Raw genomic sequence first — 13,992 nt, 5'->3', positions numbered from 1 at the left:
TGCCCCATCCCTGATGTCCCCAGCACCCCAGGACGGAGCCCCCCCAGCACCCCAATACGGCTGGGCAGAGCCCCCCAGCACCAATACGGCCACGCAGAGCCCAGAGCCACCGGTGGAGACCGGGGAGAGCTGGAGGGGCACCAGCAAAGAAAAGCTCCGGCAGGCAGGGCTTATTGAAATGAATTTAATATCTCATGTTGCAGCAAAATTAAAAATATACAAAAAGTTTGTGGTATACAAAAAAGTCTCGGGCAGACCCCGGTCTCCTGCTCGCCTCCCCCCCCCCCCCAACCCCCCGCCGCCCTGCCCGCGCCGAGGGTCCCGGAGAGGAAGGTGGCACACGGAGTATTTACAGTACGTGACAGCCGGGCTCCCGGTCCCGAGCACCGTGGGGACGTGGCCCCCAGCAGCCCCCCCCGGGGAGAAAACAGCCCTGGGAAAGAGCAGCAAAGCTCAGCCCCGGTCCGAACCACGTCCCCCTCCCCATTCCCTGAACCCGGGGCGGCCCCGCTGCCTGCCCCATGCCACCCACCCCCCCCCGGGACCAGGACCCCCCTTCCCCAAAAGGGAGCCGGAGCAGCCCCCACCCCACAGCACCCCCCGGCTCAAGCCCCCTTGGTGCCCCCTTGCCAGGGGGTGCTGATGGCACCACCACCACCACCAGCAGCAGCCCCCCCCCGGCGTTGTCTGTTCAGCCCCATTGGCTTGGGGCATGGGGGCTGCAAGCATGGGGTGGGGGGAGCTGTTTGTGGGGAGGGGGCCCAGCCCCACGTGCCCTGACCCCACCACGGGAGCAGCCCGGGGCTGAGGGGCCCGTGGCTTGAGTGCATAGAAAAATGTCCCTCCGACCCGCGCCCCCCCCGGGGAACAAGCACACGGGGTGGGGGGGCGCAGATCACCCCGGGCTGCGTGGCTCCAAATCCTGGGGGTGTGGGCAGGGGGTGCAGGAACCAGCACGGCACCGCTTGAGGGCTCCCAGGGCCGTGGGGTTCCTGGGTGCCCCCGCACCCCAAAACCCCCCCCCCCCGGGTCCCATCTTTCCTTAGCGCTTCCCTGAGGATAACAGAAGCCTCCTCTGCTGAGAGCCCGGCTGGATAAGGGGGATTTTTTTGCCCGTTACTGGTGGGAGAGGAGGAGTGCGGGTCCCGGGGGGGGGGGCAGCCCGCTGCCCAGCCCCAGCGCTGCTCCGTGACCTCCTCCGAAAGGATTTCTGAGGCTTGCAGTTAGCACCAGTTAGCACCAGTGACCCCCAGCCCGGCCCAGCCCAGCCCGCAGTCATCCGGGGGCCTCCGAGCTACGGAGAAATGGGAAAGAAAAAAGCAAGGGGGGCACCGGTGGCACCACGCACCCCCCTGCGCCTTGGGGACCCCCCTGCGCCTTGGGGACCCCCCTGCGCCTTGGGGACCCCACAGCGCCTTGGGGACCCCAGGGTGCCACAGGGGCACAGCGGGGCTGGGGCAGGGCTGCCAGCTTGGGGCACAGCTCGGGGACCTGGGGGGGGGCACCGGGGCTGGAGGAAGGCACGGGGGGGCTGTGGGTGCGTGCCGGGGGGCTCTGCGCATGCTGCGAGCGGTGCACGGCCCGGGGAGGCCGGGAGCTCTGCCCTGCGGACCCAGCTGCAAACACAGAGGACGGACACACGGACACGGGGGGGGGCACGGGGGGGTACATTCAGCACAGCCCTTCGGGCAGGGGTCCGGGGAGCCCGGCCCCGCAGGAGCAGGGCACACATTCAGAGCTAAAGCCCGGGGCAGCCCCGCTCCTCTGCAGGGGCTGGGGGGGGCACCGGGGGGTGGGGGGCAGGATCCTGGCTCCGGTTCACACCTCGGAGCTGGGGGGGGCTGATGCTGACGGGGGTGTGGATGGAAATGCTCCCGGCTGGGAAAGGTGGGAGAGAATAACTGGGGGTGAATCCGGCCTTGGGGAGCCCCCCCGGGAGCGATGCCACCACCCTGCAATGCCCCCCCCCAACCCCCCCGGTGCCAGCCAGGCCCTGCCCCACCAGCGTCAGCGGAGGTAGAAAATGTCACACAAATGTCACCTACCAGGTGAAAACAAACACGATGCGATGAAGCGGTTCCCAGGAGGGTGGGAGGGGACGGTGGGGTGCAGCCACCCCCCCACAGCACCCGGCTGGCATCGGGGGCCTGGCTCAGGGCTGGGGGCTGCACCCCACATGGAGCAGGGGGGGGCTCCTGGGGCGCAGGCACGGCCAGAGCCCAGAGCGGGGGGAACCGAGGGCTGAGATGAAGGGAGACCCCCGGGTCTGGGGGGCTTGGGGAGGTAGGGGACATCGGGGGGTGGCCAGACCCCAGCTGTCCCCTGCTCGCTCCCCACCACCACCTGCTCCCTGGGGGTGACAGGAGCCCCCCACACCCCGGTACAGCCCCTCTCCAGCATCCCCATGGCCCCGTCCCACTGTGTGTCCCCTCCATATCCCCTGCACCATGCCCCGCTGTGCCCAAAGCCCCTCACCGGAGCGGGGCACCCACCACCCCCGAGCCCTGGGGCGCCCCAAGGTCCCCACCCTGCGCCACCGACCTGGCCAGCCCGGCCGGGAGCCGGGCGCTGCGGGGCTCAGGCACAGGTGAGGTATTTTGGCAAGGACAAGCCCCCGGCGCAGAGCCGGGTGGGACGAGGAGCGGGGTCACAGGAGGGCGGCGTGGGGAAGGTGGGGAGGGGGGGATAGCACCAAGGGACCTCACCGGCCCCTGCCCGCGGGGCGCTCGGCGCGGTCACCCCTCGGCGCCGGTGAACCGAAAAGAAAGGCAAAACGCTGCGAAGAGATGGGACAGCCCGGCTGGAGAGCGTGGTGGGGGGCACCACGGCGGCCCCCGCGCCCGCCCTACACGGTGGTCTCGTACTCCAGGAGCTCCTGGGAAACGCCGGCGGTGCGGTACTGCAGGCGCGGGGTGGTGGGGGAGGCGTACTCCAGCGCCAGGATGGTTTTCCGAAGGCGCCGGTCGATGAAGTGGGCGTCCCAGGCCGGGTACTTCTTCCTGGGCAGGTCTATGCGGATGACGGGACCCTCTGTCCGAGGGGCGCGGGCGGCCGGCGGTGTAGGGGCGCAGGGGCGCACCTGAAAGACGGGCACGCAGCTGTCCCGGTCCCCCGGAGCCCCTTCCCGCTCCCCCCCTGTAGTCCGCGGCAGCGAGCGCGGGGGGCTGGTGACGGCGTCCGCGGGGGACCCCGGCGCCGGTGGCGGCTGCTGCCGGAAAATGCAGCCCCCGGCGTGGGGGCCGAACATGGGGCCGTTGGGGTGCAAGAGGCAGTAGTAGATGAACATGAAGAAGATGCCGAGGGCGAAGCTGGAGCTGACCACGCAGACGAGGATTAAGGCGTCGAAGTCGGACGTGGTCTCGCGGTTGTAGTAGAGGAACCAGAGGGCGGTGAGGGCGGCGTTTTCGGACAGCGTGATGATGTAGTAGATGCACATGCGGTAGCGGCTCCGTCCCTCCTTGACGTTGAACCAGCAGAAGATGTAGATGATGCCCACCACCATGTTGTAGATGATCTCCTCCCACTTGGACATGCAGAAGTCCGTCTCGCCCTGGATGATCCAGAAGGTCATGATGCACCAGTGGGTGACGATGAAGATGCCGAAGTAGAGCTGGAACACGGAGGCGAAGAGGGCGAAGGCGATGGCGCGGGCGGCGATGGTGAAGAGGTGCCACAGGATCTGCACGATGGCCCCCTTGTAGGACATGGGCAGCTTGTCCTCCCGCGAGTCCCGCAGCACCTTCTGGTAGGAGGCGATCATCCACGCCAGGGAGACGAGCGAGGCCGAGGCCGAGAGCCCTGCGGGCACAGAGCGCGGACAGGGCGGTGAGAGCAGGGCGGAGGGCGGCACAGGGGGCACGGGGCTGGGGTCTGCAGCACCCCGGGCCTCCTCCAGCCCTTTTCCCCAAGCCGTGGGGGCCGTGTCGGAGGGGGCTGCCCCTACCTTGCAGCGGCTCGATGCTGTTCTGCTGCACCATGATGCTGAGCTGCAGCACGAGCTGGGGCGCGCTCTTCAGGAAGGTCTCCAGCAGGCGCAGCATGCTGATGTCCGCGCTCTCAAACATCATCCGCCAGTAGAAGTGGCGCCGGCGGTGCTCGGCCTGCCACCGGCTCTGCAGCCCCAGGTACAGCGTGCGGAGGTACCTGCGCGAGGGGGTTAGGGGCGTGAGAACGGCCCCTGCAACCCCCCTGCGCCGGGCATGCCCCGGGGATGCCACCGCCGTGCTCCAACATCACATTTCCTCTCCCATCCGAGGCCGTGGAAATGTCCCCGTGCTGCCCCAGGACGCAGCGGCTCCACGCGGGGCCCTGAGGTGCCAGGGCAGGGCACCTTGTGCCAAGTCAAGCCCTGCGCCCGCTCCCCTGCGCCCTCTCTCCCCATGCAGGGTCCGGTTCCTGCCCCCAAATGGGGCCCTCATCCCGTACCCCCTCTCTTCACCCCCCCGGAGCATTCCAGGCACCCCCATCCCAGCCCAAAACCGCATCCAGCTATGCCTCAAAGGGGATATTTTCCATCCAGCCCCCTCCCCCTGCCTCCCCCTGCCCCAGGCGGGTGGTGGCGGAGGAAGGATGGAGCAGGAGGGACCAGCTGGTCGTGCGGGGTGCCCGCGGGGAGCCCCCGTCCGCCTGTGCCGGTGCTGCCTCGGCTCTTGGCAGGGCCGCAGGCTCGGGCATGCTCCGGCCCCGGCCATCTGGTGAGTGGCCGGGGGTCAGCGGAGCTGCGCGTGGCACCGACGCACGCAGCGGCTGAGTCACCGGGGACCCCTTCCCGAGGCACTGGGCCAGCTCCAGCAGCCACAGGGCGCAGGGAAATGCTCCTTGTCCTAAGGAGGGGACACGGGGACGGGCGTGCGGGGTGTCCCCGAGCAGCCGTGCCCGGGCAGAGCCACCTCCGCCGAGTGCGCACAGGTTAAGGGGGGGGGAGAGGAGGGAGACGGATGGCTACGAAAGCAGAAAGATTAAGCGAAAGGAAGTCAGACCGTAAAGCTTCCTCCCAACCTAGTAAAACTGTCACGCAAACTGATGGCCTTTCTATCAGATCCATAAAACGCTGCCAGCCGACTCCATTAGCCCGCGAGTGCCGGGAGAAGCCCTGAGCCCAGCACTTTCGGCTCATCCATCAGCAGGGAGCAGGCAGGAGCCGGCCCTGCTCCCGCTCTGGGGGCGTCCCAGGGCCGAGCTCCTGAGCCCCTCCTGCGGCCGGTGCGGGGCTGGGGGGCACACAGCCCGGAGACGTGGTGGGGGCCATCAGCTGGCACCACCGCAGCCCCCCCGGCCACCCCGCTGCCGCTGCCATCTGCTCCTGCCCCGGGCAGCCCCGCTCAAAGCCATAGCAGGCAGGAGGGGAGGGCAGCACCCCGCGACCCCACAGGGTGGGGGCACCGGGCATCCATTGGGCATCGTCTCCAGCACCCTGCAGGGCTGCCCCTGGCGTCCTCCCACCTGAATCATGCGAAGCCAGGGCAGCCCGAGGGCCCCGGTGAGGCTGGGGCTCAGCCGGGCTGATTTCAGGCTTCCCATCTGGCTTCCCCCCTCTCTGCAGCCCTGCTCCGTATGGCTCCTGCTGCAGCCTCCTCTCTCTGGAGGGGAGCCCAGCGCCGGGCAGCAGCGGCTGCGTCCTGCTGGGCTGTGCCGTGAGTCGGCACCGGAGGGGGCTCGGGTGGCCAAGCAGAGCGGTGGGGACAGAGGGAGGCCGGGGGAGAGGGAAGCTGGGCTCCACCAGCAGCTCAGGGACACGACCGGTGTCACCAGCAGCTTGTGGTGCCACCAAAACCCTCCCTGCTCAGCGTGCAGGGGACAGCAGAGCCGTGGTGAGGCTGGAAAAGCACAGACCCACGCCGGGGGAGCACCCTGGCAAGGACCAAAGCCTCTTTCCCACACGATGCCCCCCGCGAGGCTGGTGGAGTCCCCAGGAGCCCGGCACCACCTGCCCCATCCATGCCTCCCTGAGAGCCTCGCAAGGACCTTCCAAGCACTGGCAGCCCCACAAAGACATTGCTGTCAGCAAACGGTGTGATTTTGGTACTTCCAGCCCGGTTTCACCACGTGCCAACTGCTGCCAGGTGCTGATCTGTGACCCCGCAGGCTCCTGGTCCCTGCTTTTTTTTTTGCTTTAGCGTAAAAGCGGGGCTGGAACACGCAGCCAGAGAGGAACAGCACCAGGCTCGGGAGCGAAGCCCCGCAGCCCCAGCAGAGCCAGGACACCGAGGCAGGAGCCCTGCCCTCTCCCTGTAATCAGTCACCAACCGGGCTCATCATCACCATGACCCCACTGCCTGCAGCACACAATGGCCCCACGCACACAAACCCCACAGCGGCGCCGTCCCTGTGATGCCCAGAGCTCACATCCATCACCAGCACGAAGGCAGCAGCAGGACAGGGAGCCACAACCGTGCACGTCTCCTGCATGCGTGGTCCCCGGCTCCTCGGCACTCAACAAGTGACCCTCGGCCTCCCCCGCTTTTGGCGGGGCTCAATTATTCTCCCGTCTCGCTGTCAGCTCCGTAGAGCTCGTTAAAATGAGATTTCGTCTCCCATCAAGTTGCCAGAACGAGACGTTGGTTCTTGTTTGTTATGCGCTTGGCGGCAGGGTTTGTGTTTCAGCCCCGCGCGCACCGCCAGGTTTTTACGAACCGGGCGCAGCAGCAGCTGCACGAGAAATACAGAATCAATTACTTTAAAAAAAAAAAAAAAAATCATTTAATTTTCAAAAAAAACTGATGATGAGGCAGAAACCAACCGAGAGAGCTCTTAGGGCTAATTACTGCCTCCTTTGTATTAAAAAGCCCAATCTGACAAAAATCTCCACCGAGGGCTGGGGCGGGCGCGGGGCAGCAGCGCCGTTTGCTCGCCCCCAGCCCCGCAGCACAACGCGGGTCCTGGTGGCACAGCTCCAGCCATCGGCCACCCCAGTGCCCCTCGTCACCGACCTAGTGCCCAGGATCAGCCCCGGGAAATGCCCACGGCTGCCTCCACACCTCAAGTGTTGGGAGAAAAGAGGTGCAGGAAGAAAAGCCGGGCCCTGGCACAACAACTGCCACCTGCCACCGCCCCCAGGTGAAGGAGCCGGAGGGAGCCAGCAGCCCAAGAGCGAGTGATACAGAGTGCAGCTTCCCGGAAAGGTAATTTGGGATGTCATCCCTTGATTTAAACAAGGAGAGGATTGCTCTCCTGCTGCAGCCATCCTAAGGCATCACACATCCCCCAAACTCAGGTCGGGGAGAGCCTCGAGTGCCACGGACATCACGCCAACACGTGGAGGAGGGCCCCGTGTCCCTCCTGCTCCCGGTGTTGTCCCTGCGATGGAGACCAGGTCCCCACGGAGCTCCCTTCCCCTCGGTATTGCTACACATGGCAAAAAAAGCTGCTGACCTTCTGTGAACGGAGAGGGTAGGAGCTCCTGAGCTGCCAAACCCCAGCAGACGCATGGGGAGGCTCCGTCCCATGGGACTGGCACCAGCAGCCCCCTGCCCCTGGCCAGCTCCCCGCTGCCCTGCGCTGGGGCTGCCGGCCACGAGCACATGTTCCTGCCCCCAAAACGTCTCCAGAGGGCACCCACGGCAGGGCGTTGTGAAGGCACTGATTACAGCTGCCTTCCGCGGATTCTCGCAGCGGCTTTAATTTGGGGCGGTCTCCAGGTCGGTGCTCGTGGCCAGCTCGCCTTCGCACCCGGGCAGCTGCTGTGGGTGTGGGCTGGGGGTCCTGCCTGGGGCGCAGCTGGGGCCGGCGCTGCGCAGCGATCGATCCTGTAGGGTGAGAGCCGCCGAGGGAATCGGGGCTGCCCAGGCCAGGGCCGCGCAGATAAATCAGGGAAGGGGGAGGTGTTTGGCAAAGGGCGCAGCAGGGCCCCGGCGCCCTGGCCAGGGAAAAGCCTTCCCTGCACATGCAGTATTTATTCGGGTATAATTCAGCACTTCTTAAACTGTCACATCCACCTGCACCGGATCCAACCCCGCTAATGGGTTTAGCGAACTGCATTTAACTGGTCACCCGAGCAAATCCCAAATCCCGAGATTAGGAAGAGCCTCAGCTGCAGCCTGCGCCCGGCATGTCCGGGAGGGTCGGTGCCGAGTTCCCGCTTTAATTGGCTTAAGAGCCTCCACGGCCGACACAAACGGGAGCAAAACCCCGACCCCAGCACAGCTGGAGCCCCATCCTCTCCCTCCCCTCCTCTCCCTCCCCAGCTCTCCAAGCACACAAAGGCCAGGCCGCCCTTGCACCCATCTTGCCCCCGTTGGGCATTACGGAGCGGGGAGGGGCAGTGCAAGGGGAGGGAAGGGGCAGGAGCCTCCCTGGCACGGTGCGCCGTGGAACAAAGTTGGTGCTCCCTGGAGCATCCCAAGCAAAGCGGCAAAAAAGCGCGTGCAGACAGCAAGGAGGACGAGAGCAGCCTCTGGACTCGGGGAGCTCGTGAGGGGCCGCAGCAGCGAGGCAGCCCCCGGGGAGCGTGGTTTGCTCAGGGCATTGTTTCAGGAATTTGCCATTGTCTCCGCGCCCTCCCAGCCCCCCCAGGAGCCAGCTCCGTTACAGCGCCGAGGAGGGAGCGGCACGGCGCAGGGGAGGAAGGTGCTGAGAGGGAAACCGTCCTGCCAGCAGCCCCCCAGCACCCCCAGCTCAGAGCTCGCCCTCCCTGCCCAGCCTCAGGCTCGGGAAGGGGCAGGCAGGGGCACAAACACCCCCCCTGCACCCCCAGCCGGCTGCAAGCAGGAGCCTGGGGACCCGCCTGGGGGAGGCTCAGAGCCAGGAGTGCTCGGGGCTGCCAGGAGCACCCCAAAACCCCAAGATCCGGCCGTGGGGGTCAGTGGGGCTGTGCCACCAGTGGGGCTGTGGGCTCCCAGTGCCCATGGCCACCCGCACCCCCAGCCCGGCTCTGCCGGGGGGGGCCCCACCCCCTGCCCCTCCTGCTGTGGCTGCACGGGATCGATCCCATGCCCACCCCAGCTGCCCAGACCCCTGCCCACTCCCACTCACATCCCCCCATGTCCCTGCCCCTCCCTCCAGCCTCCCCCACCCTGGTGACCCCCCCGTACCAACAGACCTGTCTGAGCTGCAGCAGGTGGATGCAGCCCCCCAGCCCCATCCCATCCCATCCCATCCCATCCTATCCCATCCCACCCTACCCCAATGACCCCCACCCCAATTCACCCCCTTTTACCTCCAGACCTGCCCCAGCTGCAGCAGGTGGATGCAGCCCTGCAGCCCCATCCCATCCCACCCCAATGACCCCCACCCCGCCCCCTTTTACCTCCAGACCTTTCCCACCTGCAGCAGGTGGATGCAGCCCCCTATCCCCATCCCATCCCATCCCACCCCACCCCAGTGACCCCCCCACCCCACCCACTGACCCCCCCCACCCCAATTCACCCCCTTTACCTCCAGACCTGCCCCAGCTGCAGCAGGTGGATGCAGCCCTGCAGCCCCATCCCATCCCATTCTATCCCATCCCATCCCACCCCAATGACCCCCACCCCACCCCCTTTTACCTCCAGACCTTTCCTAGCTGCAGCAGGTGGATGCAGCCCCCCAGCCCCATCCCATCCCATCCCATCCCATCCCATCCTATCCCATCCCATCCCACCCCAGTGACACCCCCACCCCACCCCACCCCAATTCACCCCCTTTACCTCCAGACCTGCCCCAGCTGCAGCAGGTGGATTCAGCCCTACAGCCCCATCCCACCCCACCCCATCCCATCCCATCCCATCCCATCCCATCCCATCCCATCCTATCCCATCCCATCCCACTCCACCCCAATGACCCCTCCACCCCACCCCGTGACCCCCCCACCCCAATTCACCCCCTTTTACCTCCAGACCTTTCCCACCTGCAGCAGGTGGATGCAGCCCCCTATCCCCATCCCATCCCATCCCATCCCACCCCACCCAGTGACCCCCCCACCCCACCCACTGACCCCCCCACCCCATCCCACCCCTTTTACCTCCAGACCTGCCCCAGCTGCAGCAGGTGGATGCAGCCCTGCAGCAGCCAGACGCAGAGGCGGCAGCAGCCGCGGGGGCCGCGGGCGCTGTCCTTGGTGCTGCCGGCGCTGTCCTTGGTGCTGCCGGCGGCGGCGGCGGCGAAGTCGTAGACGAACCACCTGAAGCTGAGCAGCTGCACCACGAGGGAGGGCAGCAGCACGAAGAGCAGCGTCAGCCCGAACCACCAGCGCTGCCCCCGCACGTAGTAGTGGGCCGCCAGCCACAGGTCCGAGGCGCCGTCGGCGAAGCAAACGAGCAACGCGCCCAGCACCCAGCAGCCGTCCCGCAGCCGGTACCGCCTGGACGGGGGGGACGCGACCCCCTCCGCCGCCCTCCGGGTCCCCCCTCCGCCGCCCCCTCCTCCTCCTCCTCCATCTCCACCGCCCCCCGGGCTCTCCAAGCGCACGGCCGGGCCGCCGCCGCCGTCCGATTTCGCGGCCATGTTGCGGGGAGAGGAGGAGAAAGGAGGGAGCGGGGGAGACTTCCGGGGGGAGGACGGCACCGACGAACCCGCCCCGGCAGCGCCCGCCCCCGCCGGCCTCGCCCCGAGCCCCGCCGAACCGCTACCGGCACCGGGAACCGGCACCGGGAACCGGCACCGGCACCGCCCCCCTCCGGGATGCTCCCCCCCTTGTGTCTCCCTTCCCCTTCCCTCTCCTCGCTACGGTACCGGCAGGGTCTCCTCTCACCCCCCCCTGTTCGTCCCCCCCCCTCCCGGTACCCCCGGTCCGGTCCCGGTTCCCCGCCGAGCCCCCGCGGTGCCACCGGGAGTGGCCCCGAGCACGGCCCAGCCCCCGGGGCCGGCCCCACGGAACGGGGAGGGTCCGGGGGGGGCTGGGCGCACGGGGGTGCGGTGCCGCTGCTGCAGCAGCGTGGGGATGTGGGGACAGGGGACATGGGGACACCAAGGGGACACCAAGGGGCACAGGGACACGGGGACACCAAGGGACATGGGGACACCAAGGGGACACCAAGGGGACACCAAGGGATACAGGGACATGGGGACACCAAAGGGACACCAAGGGACTCAGGGACATGGGGACACCAAAGGACATGGGGACATGGGGACACCATAGGGACATGGGGACACCAAAGGGACACCAAGGGACTCAGGGACATGGGGACACCAAAGGACATGGGGACATGGGGACACCCCATGGACATGGGAACACCACAGGGACACCAAGGGACATGGAAACACCATGAGGACATAGGGACATGGGGACAGCAAAGGACATGGTGACACCACAGGGACACGGGGACCCCACAAGGACACAGCCACCAGGCTCCTGCCCAAGGCCACCAGACCCCTGCCAGGGCAGCCTGAGGGAGGGAAGGGGGGAGCCGTTGGGGTTTTTCCCCCCCCCACAGCCAGGACCCACTGGGCTGGCCCCGAGCCCTGCTTCAGGAGGGTCCCAGCTCTGGGGAATCCCACCAGGAGCCCCCCAAAGGAGAAGTGCTGAGGCCACTTGGTGCCAGCAGCACCGGGGGCCCCAGGGGATCAGCCCGAAGCTGGGGAGGGTCCGGCTGCCTGGCAGTGGGGTGGGGGAGGACGGCTTCATCAGCCATGGGGAGCAGAGTCAGGCCCCCCGCGAGGCTCCCGGTGCTGCTGCATGTATTAGCATGGGAAATGCAACCGAAATGCCTAACCTTGAGCTGCTCCTGACAGATCCCCTCTGCAAACGCCTGCCTGGGGGAGGGGACGCTCCTGGCATCCCGGAGCCAGAAGAAAGGAGCTCAGCACCAGGGCTCCTCCAGAAGGAGGGCTCCACTGGCCAGAGCCTGCTGCAACTCGCTGCGATGAGGGGGATCTGAGCGCTGCTGGGCACCCCCAGCCCCAAGGGGTCTGTCCTGGCTGGGTGATGGGGCACCAGTGATGGTGGGCACAGCCCCAGGGCAAGGGGATGGGAAAACCAGGGGGAAAAGGAGTTGCCTTCCTCCACAGATCCCAAAACGCCCCCTCCAAGAGTGGAGCTGAATGTCCAAAGTCTGAAAACACGGTGGCTGTGGTTTGATGTCTGATTTATCTTAACAACAGACCCTGGCAGTCACAGGGAAAAATGAGAAAGAAAAAAACAAAAACACTATAAACATCCCCGAAGCCTTCCCATGCAGCTGTCAGCAGGCAGGCAGGGAGGGTTTCTAGCTGCATAAATAAAAGTGCTGCAAGGAAAAAAAAAAAAAAGGAACACGCTGAAACCCAAACCTTCTCTTTGCACAGCAAAACACGGAGTGATGCAAACCAGCCCGTGGCAGCGGGCGGGTGGCCGCTCGCTCCGGCTGCAGAGTTTCCCAGGAGGGCACATCAACATGCAATCAATCCAAATGGGCCTCCGGGCTCCGGGCTGAGTCCAGCTTCCAAGCAAGCGGCTTGCCCGTGGCGCCGGATCCAGGAGGAGGAGGAAGGCCGCGATGATTTGTGGCTGGCTCGGAGCCTGGTTCAGGAGAGGCCCCGCAGAGCACGGCACTGGCAGCCGCTGCTGCCCTGGGGTCGTTCTCCAGGTGCCCAGGGCTTTGCCATGCCTCCTGCTGCAGCTCCCCACGTGCCTGTGCTGAGCTGTGCCCCCTGCATCCGAACAGCCCTGGTGAAACCCTGCTTGCATTTTGGTGTGTGCTGGCAACCAGCACAGACTGCCCCAGGGATGGTCACCGAGCATCCCCCACTGCTGCCAGGATGTGGTGGAGCATCCTCATCCCATCCCAATATCATCCCCATCCCCATCCCCATCCCATCCCATCCCAATATCACCCCATCCCCATCCCCATCCCATCCCCATCCCATCCCAATATCATCCCCATCCCCATCCCCATCCCATCCCATCCCAATATCACCCCATCTCCATCCCCATCCCCATCCCCATCCCCATCTCCATCTCCATCTCCATCTCCATCCCCATTTCCATCTCCATCTCCATCTCCATCCCCATTCCCATCTCTATCTCCATCCCATCCCCATCCCCATCCCCGTCCCATCCCATCCCCATCCCCATTGGGCTTCTGCTACCCATGGAGCTTTTTGTCACTGCTCTGAGAAGTCTGTGTCCCCGGGAGGTAAATCCACCTCCAGCTCTAGTCATGCTCCCAGCACACACGAAAATCGGGCAGGCTGCCTTCTGATCCCATCAAAGCACTACGGATCAAATGCTGCCTTCGTGCCAGGCAGAAAGCTGGAGCCGGTGGCTCTGCGGTGGACACTGCGGTGTGAGGCTGCAGGGGCAGGGCAGGTCCTTGCCCCGTGCCCCACGCGTGCCGTGCCCCTCAGCGCCCACACGGCGCAGGGACTCTGCAGGAGCAAACGCTGGGGCTGTGGATGGGGAGCAGCTGCCTCCCAATCCAGCCCTGAAATCTCCAGCCGGCAGCCCCCACACCAAAGGGAGTGTTTTTCAGCTTTGGCATTTAGCCCCGATCCTGCTGGTTCTTTTGGTTGATGTCAGGAAAAAAATCCAAAGCAAGCCTGAATCACTCCCATCCCGGCCAGGATGCTGTGCATAAGTGCTCATTTCCATCACTTCACTGGGAGCCTTCTTATTTTAGCACAGGCTGCCGCAGACTGAGATCTCTCCAGTTAACTGGAACAAATGACCTTATGCGATTAGGGCCAGTAATCTTCCAATCTGGTTAATCTTCCTCCGGGGATTATTTGCGCACAAAGTGTGGTGACCACCAGCCAGCCACCACCTTGCGCCCCTGTCCCCGTGCCCTGTGGCCACCCCCACTGGGTGCCACCACCGAATACCCCGGGTTGGAAGGGACCCAGCAGGAGTCCTGGCTCCTCACAGGACCACCCAAACCCAGACCCTGCCCAAACGCTCCTTGAACTCCGGCAGCTCGGTGCTGTGAGCTGGGGAGCCCGTGCAGTGCCCGACCACCTCTGGGTGCAGAACCTTCCCCTGACACCCAGCCGGACCCTTCCACGCCGTTCCCTCGGGTCCTGTCCCTCCCTAACAGCTTGATGTCCTCGTCCTGTGGTGCATGCAGTGCTCGAGGCGAGGCTGAGCAGGGCAGGGCCCCTTCC

General features: G+C 66.0%; 1 protein-coding gene across 1 annotated transcript; it reads right to left on the bottom strand.

Annotated features, from left to right (window-relative positions):
• Positions 1-177: 177 nt before the first annotated feature.
• Positions 178-10,541, bottom strand: XKR7 (XK related 7). The gene is made up of 3 exons (XM_038166418.2): positions 9,938-10,541; positions 3,944-4,143; positions 178-3,798 (listed from the first exon to the last, which is right to left on the bottom strand). The coding sequence occupies exons 1-3, from the start codon at positions 10,417-10,419 to the stop codon at positions 2,846-2,848; spliced, it is 1,635 nt and encodes a 544-aa protein (XP_038022346.1). The 5' UTR covers positions 10,420-10,541; the 3' UTR covers positions 178-2,845.
• Positions 10,542-13,992: the final 3,451 nt, after the last annotated feature.

The sequence above is a fragment of the Anas platyrhynchos genome, chromosome 21, assembly GCF_047663525.1.
Source record: "Anas platyrhynchos isolate ZD024472 breed Pekin duck chromosome 21, IASCAAS_PekinDuck_T2T, whole genome shotgun sequence".
Lineage (NCBI taxonomy): Eukaryota > Metazoa > Chordata > Aves > Anseriformes > Anatidae > Anas > Anas platyrhynchos.
The sequence above is the reverse complement of the archived record's forward strand: the minus strand, read 5'-3'. Positions and strand labels throughout refer to the sequence as shown.

Bases quoted from the DNA above. Each gene is read 5' to 3' on its own strand.
- XKR7 (XM_038166418.2), bottom strand. From the start codon at position 10,419: ATGGCCGCGAAATCGGACGGCGGCGGCGGCCCGGCCGTGCGCTTGGAG. The intron at 4,144-9,937 runs GTAAAAGGGGTG...CCCCTCGCGCAG, and splicing joins CAGCTGGGGCAGGTCTGGAG to GTACCTCCGCACGCTGTACC. The intron at 3,799-3,943 runs GTAGGGGCAGCC...CTGTGCCCGCAG, and splicing joins CAGCATCGAGCCGCTGCAAG to GGCTCTCGGCCTCGGCCTCG.